This window comes from Hemitrygon akajei, chromosome 19 (genome assembly GCF_048418815.1).
Source record: "Hemitrygon akajei chromosome 19, sHemAka1.3, whole genome shotgun sequence".
Lineage (NCBI taxonomy): Eukaryota > Metazoa > Chordata > Chondrichthyes > Myliobatiformes > Dasyatidae > Hemitrygon > Hemitrygon akajei.
Genome location: NC_133142.1, coordinates 36,341,417 through 36,355,838, shown reverse-complemented (window position 1 = coordinate 36,355,838; position 14,422 = coordinate 36,341,417). Strand labels below are relative to the sequence as shown.

Sequence of the window (14,422 nt, the reverse complement as noted above, 5' to 3'; positions counted from 1 at the left end):
GACCACTAATTCATGTCTTTTTAAATGTTTTAGTGCATTCTCTGTTTCATTGTCAAACAATCTTGAGGAATGTGAAAACTATTTGACATAATCATGGAAAACATTAATAAATCTCCTCACATGTTTGTAATTGTCCTCATTGAAAGTATTTATTCAATGACTATTTAACCATACCATCCTTCAATTGATAAATGTGAAATATAACTGATCCCTTATGGGAGGAAGGCATCTATAATTCACTCATGAATTCAACAGATTTCCTTAAATTCTACATCATTAATAAAATAATTATTTTATTTTATTTCAGTTTGAATCTATAGAGCATTCAGCATGTGAAATAAAAGTTAGGTTGGCTAATCCATATCGTACTACAGAATTTGTATATTGAAATAAATAAAAATAAACATTAAACTATTAATTCTTCCTTTGGATTGGTTTTATTGCAACAAATTTTATATAGCAATAAAACCAAGTTGCATCATATAGATTGAAGCACTTCAGATTGTCACAATGAAACTTAACCTAATTATCAAACACAACTAAAGATTTTCTAAGTTTCAAAGTCAGTCTGATTTTTGTGATTTGTTTACGCAGTTACATTCTTTATTGGCTGTTTTTAGATGTATTTGATTCACTAAACCATCACAATGGCATAACCCACTTTAAAATTTTTAATTTAAGTAGTAAATTGGATGGATAATAAAAGGTCTCCAATATACTTAAAAATTTATTTCATAACCTTTATTTTTTTCAACATTGTGACAGGGTTCCAACATGCCAAATAAAGAATTTGTTTTCATTTTGAAAAATTACTTTTCATTTTCACATTAACAAAATGAAAGTGAATTAATTGCACTAACTTAGGGGACAGAGTTGTATCATTTAGGATTGCTACACTGTGGGTTTGCAGGTTGTACACCTCAATTAAGTAAAACACATTTATATCAAAGGTTGTTGTCCCTTGTGTTGGGAACATTAGTAGAATGCTGATTCAATAATTTGTCCAGTTAAGCATTTTCAATCCAATGCCAGCAACCAGGTTTACAAATTAGCTATATTTTGGCAGCATTTACTTGGTATCTGTAGGTAATTTTTGGATATCATTTGTTGCATAATAGTTTGGCAGTTGATAGAGATTTAGTTACATTTCAGCAACTTGGCCAGTTTCTATGCTATTTGAAAGAAATTCAAATTCAAATTCAAATTCAGCCCTGAACCCATTCCACCATTTATTTAAACCAATATTAATAAAACATATGCAACTTTAAAAGTGATTTTTGTTTTAATTTCATGAATTGTTCAATAGGTTCTTGGATTTGCCCTTCTTTCAACAACTTGCATGATTATTCATAACTGTCAATCTTTACATATCAATAAGGAGACTTTGCACCTCATTCACCTAGTCCACTTAAATATCCTTTCCTGCAATCGATTGCTACTCTCACCAAAACACCCAAAGTACATTAAATGAGATCCATTAATTTGATTTTTCATTGTGAAGAGAAAACTACCCTTCTGCTTAATAAATTTATTTTCAAGTAAAAACAGTGGAAATGTACAAGAGAAAAAGAGCTACTTTCTTGATTCAATCAAATGAAGAGTACAGTATAACTTACTAACTGATAATTTTGTAAGACAATAACTACAGCTAACACTACAAGACTTATTTACATTCAGCTAGAGAAATGTAAAATTGACATTTGTTTTTCAAAGACAAATGCACATTAAGATATGAAATTGCAAAAAGTAATGTTTAAAGGTCAAAACATTTTTCAGTATATTACAATGCAGAGAAACAAGCTAAGAAAATATCAAAAGGAAAGTACAATCATACAAAGTTCTTAAATTGCAGTGGGAAGGGTGAAAAGTGTCACTGAAATTATGATTTATACAATTTTTACACTCCAGTTTGCTTTTTTTCCTCTTCTGGATGTTATTAATAATTCACTGCCCTGTATAAAGCGCAGCACAACTAGGAACAAATATATTTCATTTATTGTAAAACATTCTGAGATTCGGATTGCTTAATTGTGTTTGAATTCCCTGATCAACACGTTTTTAAGCAATCAGTAAAATTTGTATCAAACTGGGTCCAACGTGGAGTCAACGTGAGAGATCCTAATATAAAGTGGCCTCCATGAATTCGTATTCCAGGAAATTGGCTTGTCCTCAAAATACTTGACTCAGTGTCTCGCACTTCTTAAATGTAAACAGAAACCAGTGCAGTTGACTGTTCTGTGACAAAGATTAATCCGCCAAACGCCTGCACATACATTATTATGAGTTCCCTTGCGGATTTTCTTTTTTAAAAGACGGTGTCTTCCTACTATTGAAATGTATTTTAAATAACGCAGTAAGCTTCCCTGGGCGTCTGTGTGCTTTGAAAACAAGGGAAGTGGGTTCTGAAGCAAATCCTCAGCTCTTTGTTGAAGATAAAGCACAAAATCGGATTGACCCCCGCCTGGGCAAATGTCATCCACACTGCAGCGGTCAGGTAGACCTGGGGGATGGTACTGGCTTTGACAAAGACCCGCAGATAACATGCGACAATATATGGCGACCACAGCAGCAGGAAGAGTACGGTTATGATGTAGAACATCCTGCCTATTCGCTTTTCCATTTTGAACTCATCTAAGACCAGCAGTCTCTTGTTCTGGTTGTGCGTGGTCTGCCGGATGCCCACCAGGGTCGGGGGTGTGGGTCCTCTGCCGAAGCCAGCGATCCAGTTGGCGGCCGCCTGGCCTGTGGCGCCCGGCCCGTGAAACGTCCAATTTTGGCTGATGGCCGGGATCAACTGAGCGGGTTTCATCTTGCGGTGGTCGTATACGAAAAAGATGAGCTTGACGTAGACCATGTGTGTGGCGGCGATGATAACCGCCAGCATCAGCATGAAGCCCAGGGTGTCGTTGGCCTTCACGTAGCGGTGCTCGAAGATGCACTGCTCCTCCTCACGGATGAACTTGTAGGTGCCCACGTCGAAAACTGGCGGGAAGGCCATGGCGACCGACAGGGTCCACACCATGCAGATGACCGCCACACAAGTCCACACCGTCATTCGTTTGGAGTAGAAGCGGTGGTGGGCGATGGCCATGTAACGGGTGATGCTGATGCAGAACATCATGAAGGCGGCGTGGAAACAGAAGAGGACGGCGGCGAAGGCGATGATCTTGCAGCTGAGCAGGCTGTAGGTCCAAGCCGAGCCGCTGCTGATGGAGATCATGACGAACGGGAAGCAGAGCAGCGAGCGCACGATGTCGGCCAGGCAGAGGTCCAGGAGAAAGTAGTAGGGAGCCCGGTGCAAGCTTGGCTCTTTGAAGAGCAGGAAGGAGAGCAGCAGGTTGCCGGTCAGGCTGATGCAGATGATCAAACCCAGGGAAGCCAGCTTGACGGCCGAGGCGGTGATGGCGTAATTCTGAAGAGAGCTATTCGTCTCTTCTAGCTCACTGGCGTTCGCCATCGAGGCGAGCATGAGAATGGGGCAGCCTCGATCCTCGCCGTCAACAGCTCAGTGTCTCCATTTCCATCGGAAAGGGCAGACCCCACGAACCACAAAGTTCCTTTTAATCCTCATTGTGTAACCACCGTTGCGGTGGGGAGGGGAGAGGATGGAAACGGGAAAGGGTGTGGGGGAAGACAGTCTTCCTTAAACGAATGGTTTTTGTGGGGGTTTTTTTGTTTCTATCCACCCTGAAGACCAATCATTTCTGAAATAGGAACAGGAGACATTCGTTTAACTGTCTGACTCAATAGGGAAAGCAACCTCGGGTCTCTTGTACTCCCGCCCCCCCCCCCCACCCCCAGTACAGCAATTGCCGCCGCTTCAAAGGACGTTGTTAAACGAGCGACATAACACCCGCAACACAAGCACATACAATCCCCAGGCTAGGTAAAAAAAATACTAATAAATAATAATACCTCTTCTTCTCCAGCCGTGGCAGGGAGCTGAACTTCCGGTGAGTGCTAACAGAATGTCTTTGGGGTTAAAGTGAGCCTGCGCAGAAGGTGACAGTTTTTTTTCCCAGCCTTTTAAAATATATACTTATAAAATCTCAATCCTTTTGTTTTGAGCTGGTTAAATCCCTCGCCCCGCCATCTGGCCAGCACAGGCTCCGAGCTTTCTCTTGCATGGAGAAAAATCCAGTCCTTCCTCTCCAACTGCGCAAGTTCCCTGCTGCACTGTACAAGAATATCATCCCCCACCTTCCCCTCCCTCCCCTACTCCCCCCGGCAAAACAGGCTCAGTCTTCCGTGCTGCTGTCTTTCTGTTACCGAACCCCGGTGTGAGTGGCACTAGCCCGTATTTATAAGCACAAGGAAACGACTATTATCCCCTTTATTTCCTGTACTGTACGTGTAAATCTATTCCGAGATGATAGCAGTGATCATTAATATCAGTTCCAATAGAGAACCTTTTTTTGTTGTTGATGAGATCATTAGAAACCCAACGGATTTGATCTGTACTCACAATAAATCACAATCGCTCATGCGTGAATTGCACAAATGAAGGGAGTGTTCCCTTACAAATCTTTTCCTGCTGCATATTTTCTTAAGCAAACCCTGATAATAATGAACACGTATATACAAAGCAACAAATGTTCACTGCACTTTCACAAAGATAGCTTAATAGCAGTTACAATGCCGTTACTAGTCTGCTTGTATCCAACGGGAAGGGTGGGGGAGGGCAGGATCGCATTGAGCATGCCGGAACAAAAAATGATCAATGCCCATCTTTTCGTGTTCAGTCTTTTGGCACTGTCCTCTCTCGGAGTACAAAAAGAATTATGCAACAAAGGATCCATTTTATGTTGTTGCGACAAACTCGTGGTTTTTTTTTAGGTTTTACAGCAGACACCAAAACCGTAGTAGAAACAAATGGAGAGGAGGATTGAAGATAAGTACAGCTAACCTGGTGGCTCTGACACAAACAATTGGACAAAACCTGCCTATTCAACGCCAACTTGCAAGCAGCTATGACTCTCCTCTGCTTGAGATCTCCCTTCATGTAGTTGATACACATGCACCCCCTGTGGACACGTTCGTTATAGCTCTGATCTCGGGCTGCACAGGGAACCAACCACGGAAACCCCCAAAGATTCTAACCGGGAAACAAAACTTGGAAGCAAATCCCATAGTTGACGATTTTGAAATATTTACCCATCAGGCGCTAGTACAACTACGCATACTTGTACAATGATTGCGATTACGTGTAAAGTGAAAGGATGGGGGGCGGGGGTGGGTGCTGAAACAGCATCAGGCGGCATCTGTGGAGTGAGAACCAGAATTAACGTTTCAAGTCAATGAACGTTCATCGGAAGATCATTGGCTGAAAGACTATACAAATGAATGCTTCCATCATAAAGTATGAAACAATAGTAAATTAAGGTTCTAAGAATTAATTATATCGCCTTAATCGCATTTGTACCGGATGAGGGGAAGGGAAGAACTGTTTTGAGGTACAAATGCACGCAAGCAAGACTGTACTATAGTAATAAAATATTTTTGAAAGTGAACGTGATGGTCAAGGTCTTCACATATATTTAAATCCAGAGCAAAAGCTACCAAGGGAGGTGTGACGATTTTTTTGAACCAAGTTTCACTGAATGTAAATGGCGGAAATCAGTGTTTCCAAAGGAGAATTGGAGGGTGGATTAACCGGCTGTTGTAAGAGACCTCTAGTGTAAGTAAATGTCTAATTAACCACCGAAAGGGGACTAAAGGCAGAATGATTGTTAGAATAACAAAGAAAGAGCAGGGGAATTTTGTTATGTAAGTAGGCCATAGACTCCAGGACTAATCAGTCTCCTTTTCTGTCTCAACAACTATACAATTCTGTTAAAATCAACTTATATGTACATTTACTTAACAGGATGGAGTGGGAAACATTTGGCCTATGAAATCAACGCCAGCTTGCCACAAAGCAGCTGCACTGATAACTTTTCTTCTTTCCATGTATCCCTGCGGATTATAAGCTCCTCCCCCCCTCCACTGTTATTGATTAATTTGTCATTTACCTTCACTGGGGGCCATTTACTATAGCTAATTGGCCTTCCATCAGATCTTTGGCATGAGGAAGAAAACCAGATCATCCAGGAGGAACCCACACAGTCACAGGGAGAATGTGCAAAACCCACACAGCACCAGAGGAAATGCACAATAATGAAGCAGTGAGACAGAGGACTGAGTTTCCTGTGTTGTGCCTCCACATTTTAAAATAAATTCATTCCAATCTAAAAAAGCTGCAGGTATTGCACATTTTAAATACAGATACTTTATTGTCACCAAACAATTGATACTAGAGCATACAATCATCACAAGTGATATTTGTTTCTGCGCTTCGCGCTCCCTGAAGTATAAAAGAAAATGGTGGGCAGAGGGATCCTAAAGCCCCTCCGCTTCAATCTGACCAGCAGCTCAGCTCTTCTCCCACACTTCCTCGGTAATTTGTGCATCTTCCCAGATTTCCATCGATGTGGTGTGCTGTTGGCAGCTCTTTGAGGTTGGTGGACGCGTCCCACGGGGATCGATCGATGAGTTGTGTTCATAATTTGTTTATGTGGAATGCCAGTCCAAAGTATATTAAATTGAAGCTGTATCCCACCCAGGAATTTGGCCCTGCTGTACCTTTCCATTAGAAAGGTGTGTTTCCTGCTAATTGTCCCCATCTGGGATTTGCACTACATTGTAGGCTCCAAGGTTACACATCTTTACCTGGAATGATCACCAGTAAATTGGAGCTTGATCCTGATCTCCAATCCCTCTGCTGCTGTTACATGTACTTAAATTCAGTTAAAATTAGGCCAAATTCAGTAAATTACTGAACACAGCTGCATGGCTTCAGATTGGGCTGTTTGTTATAGATTTAATGTAGACTCAGTTTAAAGTCAACTGAAGCCAATTGAAAAGGAAGACCAAGAGTGTTATTGCAGTCAGTTCCTGTAAATCCTGTTTCTCTGCATTGCTTGATTGTGCCGATACATGGAATTGGAACTGGAATTGTTTTATTACTGTCACATGTACCAAGATGCAGTGCAAAGTTTGTCTTGCGTGCTGTTCACACAGATCAAATCATTACACCGTGCATTGAGGTAGAGCTAGTAAAACAATAGCAAAATGTAGGAGAAACTGCAGTGGAGGTAAACAAAAAAATAAGGTGCTGCTCAGAATAAGGTAGATTGTGAGCTCAAGAGTCTATTTTAACATACTAGAGACAACTTATTAGCCATATAACCTCGGGGTAGAAGCTGTCCTTGATCCTGATGATACGTGCTTTCAGGCTTCTGTATCTTCTATCTGATACAAGAGGAGAGAAGAGAGAATGTCTGGGGTGGGTGGGGTTTTGATTCTGCTGGCTGTTTTACTGAGGCAGTGAGAGGTACAGGCAGAGTCCATGAAGTAGAGGCAGGTTTCTGTGATGTGCTGAGCTGTGTCCACTTCTCTCTGCAGTTTCTTGCAGTCACATGCAGAGTATCTGCCATAACAAGCAGTTATGCACCTAGATGGGATGCTTTCTATAGTGCATTGATAAAAATTGGTAAGTTCAACAGGAGCATGCCTTTTTTTAGTATCCTGAGAAAGTAGAGGCATGGTAAGCTTTCTTGGCCATGACATCTACATGGTTGGACCAGAACAAGTTGTTAGTGATGTTCACATGGAGCTCCTAGTCCTCTCCACCTCAACACCATTGACATAGACAGGGGCATATGCACTGTATCCTTATGTTAATAAGGACCTGGACCCATTGCAATTTGCCTATCGCCACAATAGGTCAATGGCAGATGCAATCTCAATGGTTCTCCACTCGGCTTTAGACCACCTGAACAACGCAAACACGGACATCAGGATGTTGTTCGTAGACTATAGCTCAGCATTTAATACCATCGTTCCCTCAATCCTGATTGAGAAGTTTCAGAACCTGGGCCTCTGAACCTCCCTCTGCGATTGAATCCTCGACTTCCCAACCAAAAGACCATAGTCTGTACAGATTGGTGGTAACATATCCTCCTCACTGATGATCAACACTGGCGCACCTCAGGGGTGTGTGCTTAGCCCACTGATCTACTCTATGCATACACATGACTGTGCAGCTAGGCATAGCTCAAATTCCATCTACAAATTTGCTGATGATACAACCATTGTTGGTAGAATCTCAGGTGATGACAAGAGGGCGTACAGGAGTGAGATATGCCAACTAGTGGAATGGTGCCGCAGCAACAACCTGGCCCTCAACGTCAATAAGACGAAAGAGCTGATTGTGGATTTCAGGAAGGATAAGACAAAGGAAAACATACCAATCCTCATGGGGGATCAGAAGTGGAGAGAGTGAGCAGCTTCAAGTTCCTGGATGTCAACCTGGTTCCAACGTATCGATGTAGTTATAAAGAAGGCAAGACAGCAGCTATACTTTATTCAAAGTTTGAAGAGATTTGGCATGTCAACAAATACACTCAAAAATATCTATAGTTATACCGTGGAGAGCATTTTGACAGGCTGCATCACTGTCTGGTATGGAGGGGCTACTGCACAGGACTGAAAGAAGCTGAAGAAGGTTGTAAATCTAGTCAGCTCCATCTTGGGCACTAGCCTACAAAGTACCCAGGACATCTTTAGGGAGCAGTGTCCCAGAAAGGCAGTGTCCATTATTAAGGACCGCCAGTGGGCATACCCTTTTCTCACTGTTACCATCAGGTTGGAGGTACAGAAGCCTGAAGGCACACTCTCAGCAATTCAGGAACAGCTTCTTCCCCTCTGCCATCCAATTCCTAAATGGACATTGAAGCTTTGGACACTACCTCATTTTTTTAATATACAGTATTTCTGTTTTTGCACATTTTTAAAAATCTATTCAATATACATAATTGATTTGATTTACTTGTTTATTTATTATTATTATGTTTTATTTCTCTCTCTCTCTCTCTGTCTCTCTGTCTCTCTCTCTCTCTCTCTCTGCTAGATTATGTATTGCATTGAACTGCTGCTAAGTTAACAAATTTCACATCATATGCTGGTGATAATAAACCTGATTCTGATTTCAAGCTTCTTTTAGAATGTAGGTTATGTTGGAAGATTTAACATGCAACCTTCACCGAGTTTTCACAAAACAACTAAGTCTGCTGATTGCACTAAGAAATTAAATCATGGTCAATATTAATTAATCTTTAAAGTATTGAGTTTGCATCCATGATATGCATTTTCCTAGGTCAAAATGTAGATAAAATTCAAAATGGGCATCACACTTGATACAAGATATTCATCTGAATGGGGTACTTGACTTCAGTGCACTGAAATTTCAATAAAGGCCTAATGTTGGAATTAAATTGCCTTTGATATCAAAAACCCTTTAGCATCAATGCAAAAGTAGCTGCATTAGTTACTTTTACAAAGAAAAAAATATTGTTAGCATAAGAATTCTGACAGCAATTCCAAGAGTTTCTTTGTCTTTGATCTCCCAAAGTTTTCTGCATTTGACTTCCAACTTTGTTTTCTGTCATTTGATTTCCAGCTTCAAATTATATACCCATTTTTCTTCTTTTTTTATGACAGCTAGAAAATTCTGTGTCTTTTTATTGTTTCCATCTCCAATCTCAATGGACTAATCTCATGTATATTGACATAAAGCTTTTGCATTATGGAATTTGAGTGCAAAATTCAATCACAACACAAAAGAGCAAAAGAAATTAAATGGGAGAATTTGCTCCCGAGAAAAGCATATTCCTTTTAAACTATAGAGTTTAATTTGGTTCTGCTATATTTTCAAAATGAGTTTGATATCACCAAATTAATCTTACTAATAGCCCAACTTATAATCCATTATTTTAACTCAGAAGATATCAATGAAGGGCTTGTTTGTAGTGCAGTTGGTTTTCATTTATGTAAAATAAACATAATGCCAGAAATTTACTGAAGATTCATTTATTGGTTCACTTTGGAATCTAAAGCAAAAAGCTGAACTTTTCTGTCCATGATTTCCGTACATTTAAATGGAATAGAATATGCGTTGTATATCATGGCAATTTCAATTTCTGTGATAATTAAAAGAGGTACTGTATTATTATTTAAGGACAATTCTGTATAGTAATGTTTCTTTGGGAATGTACTGTCACCCTTTATTGCAAAAAAATGAATATCAATTTATTCTTGTCCCTTATCAGTAGTATTGCATTAATTGTCAGCATGTAGAGTTTTGCAAAGACAGGGAGGAATTAACTTTATCCAGATGCAGTGTTTCATTACGCACTGATGTTAAATATTCTCTAGAGTATAATTTACTCATCCTTTTCATTAGCTGCTAAGGACCCACAGTGCACATTTATTAAGAATATGGATTCTTACTCATGTTGAAGGCACATAGAGGCCATGTAATAGGATTTGTTCTGCACATACATGTTTATAATCTGAGTAGAATAATACACACAGGCTTTACTTAAAAATACTTTGTTAAGGATTGGACTGTTGAGGAGCTTATAGATAAAGAAACTATTCACAACTCAATAGATGCACACTTTTTCAAGGAATGAAAATCCTAGAAAGTGGTATAACAAGTAATCTGCTAACCGGGGACATAACAGATAAGATCAGACATTAAAAGATATTTATATTTTACATGTCCTCAATTTGGGTGCTTTCTCAATTATCTTTCTTTGTATCATATTATTATTGTATGTTTATTTTTGCACTGTATCAATGTTCTTCATTTCGATCTGGGGTTTTTTTTATCTGTAGCTATGTAGAAAATGTATTAAAAAAACTAATAAAAAAATAAATAAATAAAGATATTTATTATGCTGTTATAAAGAACAATTCAGACAAAGAGGATTTTAGATTACAGAAAATGATGACTAAATTTTATAAAGTGAGAATACAAGAATAAACTGTGAATAGATATTGTGCAAGATTCTACAGCTATGTTAAATGAAGAGACCACTGTGAATAAATATGATTTTGCTAGAGGGAGTGATAGGGGAAATTACAACAGAAAATTAAGGAAATGCCAGTTTTTATTTTAAATACTCTAACCTTAGCTTCATAGAAAAGGAAATAAAGTAAATTCTGGAAATAATGGACCAAAATTCTAATGAGAATGAGAAACTAAAAGAAACTGGTGCTAGCAAAGACATAGTGCTGAAGAAATCAATAGGATGAACACTAACAGATCCCCTGGACCTAATGGACTATGTCTTCTTGCAGGTTGCCTGTAGAAATAGCAAATGCATTACTTTTGATTTTCCAAAACTCCCTGCATTTTAGTATGAATCCTAAGAACTGGAAGTGGACAATCCAACAAAAAATGAGAGAAAGAGAAAACTAAAAACAATTAGATGGTTGTCAGTTTTGGAAAATGTTGACACATGTTATTGTACTAATGGTATCTAAAGAAAATTATAACTGGATTTCATAGAGTAAGAATGAAATTATAAAAGGAAAGTGATACTTGACTAAGGTTTTTGAGATCATCATGAGCAAGATAGCTTATGAGAACTACTACATTATATGCATTTGAAATTTTGGAAAATATTCAGTATGGTGCTGTACCTGGGATGTCATGAACTGAGATTCTCAAAAGGTATTTCATAAACTGTGACATAGCGGGCTTTGGCAAAATTGAAGACTAAACTGAGGAAACCATTTGTGATGTATCCAAATGTGTTAAGTATATTACTAGGCAGGAAATTAAGTGTGCAAAGATTTAATTTAAATGCATTTGGTAAGAACAGAAGTGTAAGAATGCTGTGTAATGAAGTGAGTCTGATAGGCCATGATGAACAAGTTCCCTGAAAATGGGGGCAGAAGTGTATTGAATGTTGCCTCATCCTGATCTTCATGTGTGGCTGTATCAGGCTGTGTAGAACCTCGGTACTGTATGTGAGCACTAAGTGTCACTATGTGCTAATGTTTTACCTGTCCCTGGTTTACAGTAGATAGGTCTGTGCAACACCCCTGTCTGCTGGACTATATGTCCTTTGTGGTAGAGTTCTTCCAAATAAACACCTTTGACCACAAGTCCTTCAGACAGTGGTTAACATGGAACTTCCTGCAAATACTGCAGGGCAGACTCACCATGGAGACAGTGAGAAGGTTCCTGAGCAGATGATCCAAACCATCTGGCAGAATGCCTCATCAGCAGATCTCACTTGACTGGCAGTGAGAGAGGCCCTCCCTGTCAGATACTTCCTGTACAGATAGCATATCTCCTCCAGTGTATGCTGTCTTCGAGATAACTGCTGAGGGGAAGATATGGTCATCCACATCTTTGCAGAGGGTGTATTTCCAAAGCAGCTGTGGAGGTGGATGCCAGGGCCCATGCTCATGTCAGCTGTGAAATAAAGGATTCCCTGATTTATGGGCTGTTCCCAGGAACTCACACCAAGGCAGACATCAAATTTAGCTGAAAGGTCATCATTGGTTAAAGACCCCCTTTGATCTGCCCAAAACCTTTTGGTTTTTCAGCACAGTGAAATATCTGTAAGGGAATGTTGCAGGAATAGGTACTGAGGGAAGCACTGCAGCTTAGTGCAGCCAATGCCAAGTCTCTATGGGGACAGACCAGAGTACATGCACCTTTTGCTACTGCGTGTGGAGGGGCAGAGATGGGTTGGGAGTGAACTCCCTCAAATAATGAAAATGGTAATTCATCTGGGGGCAGAGGTGGCAGGCACATGTCTGGCATTAATCTATATTTGTTAGTTTATTTTTTCTTTTAAAAAAAGGTTTACACTGCTGAATATAACAACCATGATTGTACTGCCCTGATGAGACCACCCTTAGGCTGGAAGAGCAACACCTCTTGCGTTTATAACTATGAAAGTAAAAAATTTTTGCTACCATTTTGGTAGCCTCCAAAGTAATGGCATGAACATTGATTTCCCCCTTCCCTATTCTTCAATTTCTCTCTCTGGCCCCCTTATCTCTTATCTTCGGCTGCCAATCAGCCCCCCCCCCCCCAGTGCCCCTCCTCCTTCCTCTCTCCATTCTCCTCTCTGATCAGATTCCTTCTCCAGCACTTAACCATTTCCACCTATCACCATCCAGCTACTTACTTCACCTCCCTCCCCCAACCACCTGCCTTCACCTGTCATCTTCATGCGTGTACTCATTCCTTTCAACCCACCTCCTTATTCTAGCTTCTTCCCCCTTCTTTTCCATTAGCAGTGAAGGGTCTCGGCCCAGAATGTCGACTTTTCATTCATTTCCATTGATGCAGCCTGGCCTGCTGAGTTCCTCCAGCATTTTGTGTGTGTTGCTCTGGATTTCCAGCATCTGCAGAATCTCTTGTGTTTATAATAATAACAGTAAAAGTTTTTTCACTCTTTCTTCCTTTGTATACATATTTTTATTATGAATAGTTTATTGTTGAAATATAAAAACATGAATAAAAACAAAATGCTGGCATCGAGTCTGCTCTACCATTCAATCACAGGCTGATCCAATTCTTCCAGTCATCCCCACTCCCCTGCCTTCACCCAATACCCTTTGATGAGCTGGTCAATCAAGAACCTATCTATCTCTGCCTTAAATACACCCAATGACTTGACCTCCACAGCCGCTCATGGCAACAAATTCCACAGATTTACCACCCTCTGACAAAAGTAATTTCTCCGCCTCTCAGTTCTAAATGGACGTCCTTCAATCCTGAAGTCATGCCCTCCTGTCCTAGCATCCCCTAAATGGGAAATAACTTGGCCATATATAATTTGTTCAGGCCTTTTAACATTCAGAATGTTTCTATGAGATCCCCCCTCATTTTCCTAAACTCCAGGGAATACAGCCCAAGAGCTCCCAGACGTTCCTCATACGATAACCCTTTCATTCCTGGAATCATTCTTCTGAATCTTCTCTGAACCCTCTCCAATGTCAGTATATCCTTTCTAAAACAAGGAGCCCAAAACTGCACACAATACTCCAAGTGTGGTCTCACAAGTACCTTATAGAGCCTCAACATCACATCCCTGCTCTTATATTCTATACCTCTAGAAATAAATGCCAACATTGCATTCGCCTTCTTCACAACCAACTCAACCTGGAGGTTAACCTTTAGGGTATCCTGCACAAGAACTCCCCATCTAAATAATAGTCTGCCCGTTCATTTCTTCCACCAAAGTGCATGACCATACACTTTCCAATATTGCATTTCATTTGCCACTTCTTTACCCATTCCCCTAAACTATCTAAGTCTCTCTGCAGGCTCTCTGTTTCCTCAACATTACCCACTCCTCCACCTATTTTTGTATCACCGGCAAATTTAGTCACAAATCCGTTAATACTGTAATCCAAATCATTGACATACATCGTAAAAAGCAGCAGTCCCAACACCGACCCCTGTGGAACTCCACTGGTAACTGGCAGCCAGCCAAAATAGGATCCCTTTATTCCCACTCTCTCTTTTCTGCCGACCAGCCAATGCTCCACCCATGCTAGTAACTTCCCT

The 14,422-nt window shown here is 40.1% G+C and overlaps 1 protein-coding gene and 1 long non-coding RNA gene across 2 annotated transcripts; one reads left to right on the top strand and one right to left on the bottom strand.

Moving 5' to 3' along the window:
• Window positions 1–716: 716 nt before the first annotated feature.
• On the bottom strand, window positions 717–4,184 carry gpr27 (G protein-coupled receptor 27). The gene is made up of 2 exons (XM_073072386.1): window positions 3,916–4,184; window positions 717–3,704 (listed from the first exon to the last, which is right to left on the bottom strand). The coding sequence occupies exon 2, from the start codon at window positions 3,467–3,469 to the stop codon at window positions 2,342–2,344; it is 1,128 nt and encodes a 375-aa protein (XP_072928487.1). The 5' UTR covers window positions 3,470–3,704; window positions 3,916–4,184; the 3' UTR covers window positions 717–2,341.
• LOC140741880 (uncharacterized) lies at window positions 3,700–5,510 on the top strand. The gene is made up of 2 exons (XR_012102154.1): window positions 3,700–3,953; window positions 4,837–5,510. It is a non-coding gene; the product is annotated as an uncharacterized lncRNA (long non-coding RNA).
• Window positions 5,511–14,422: the final 8,912 nt, after the last annotated feature.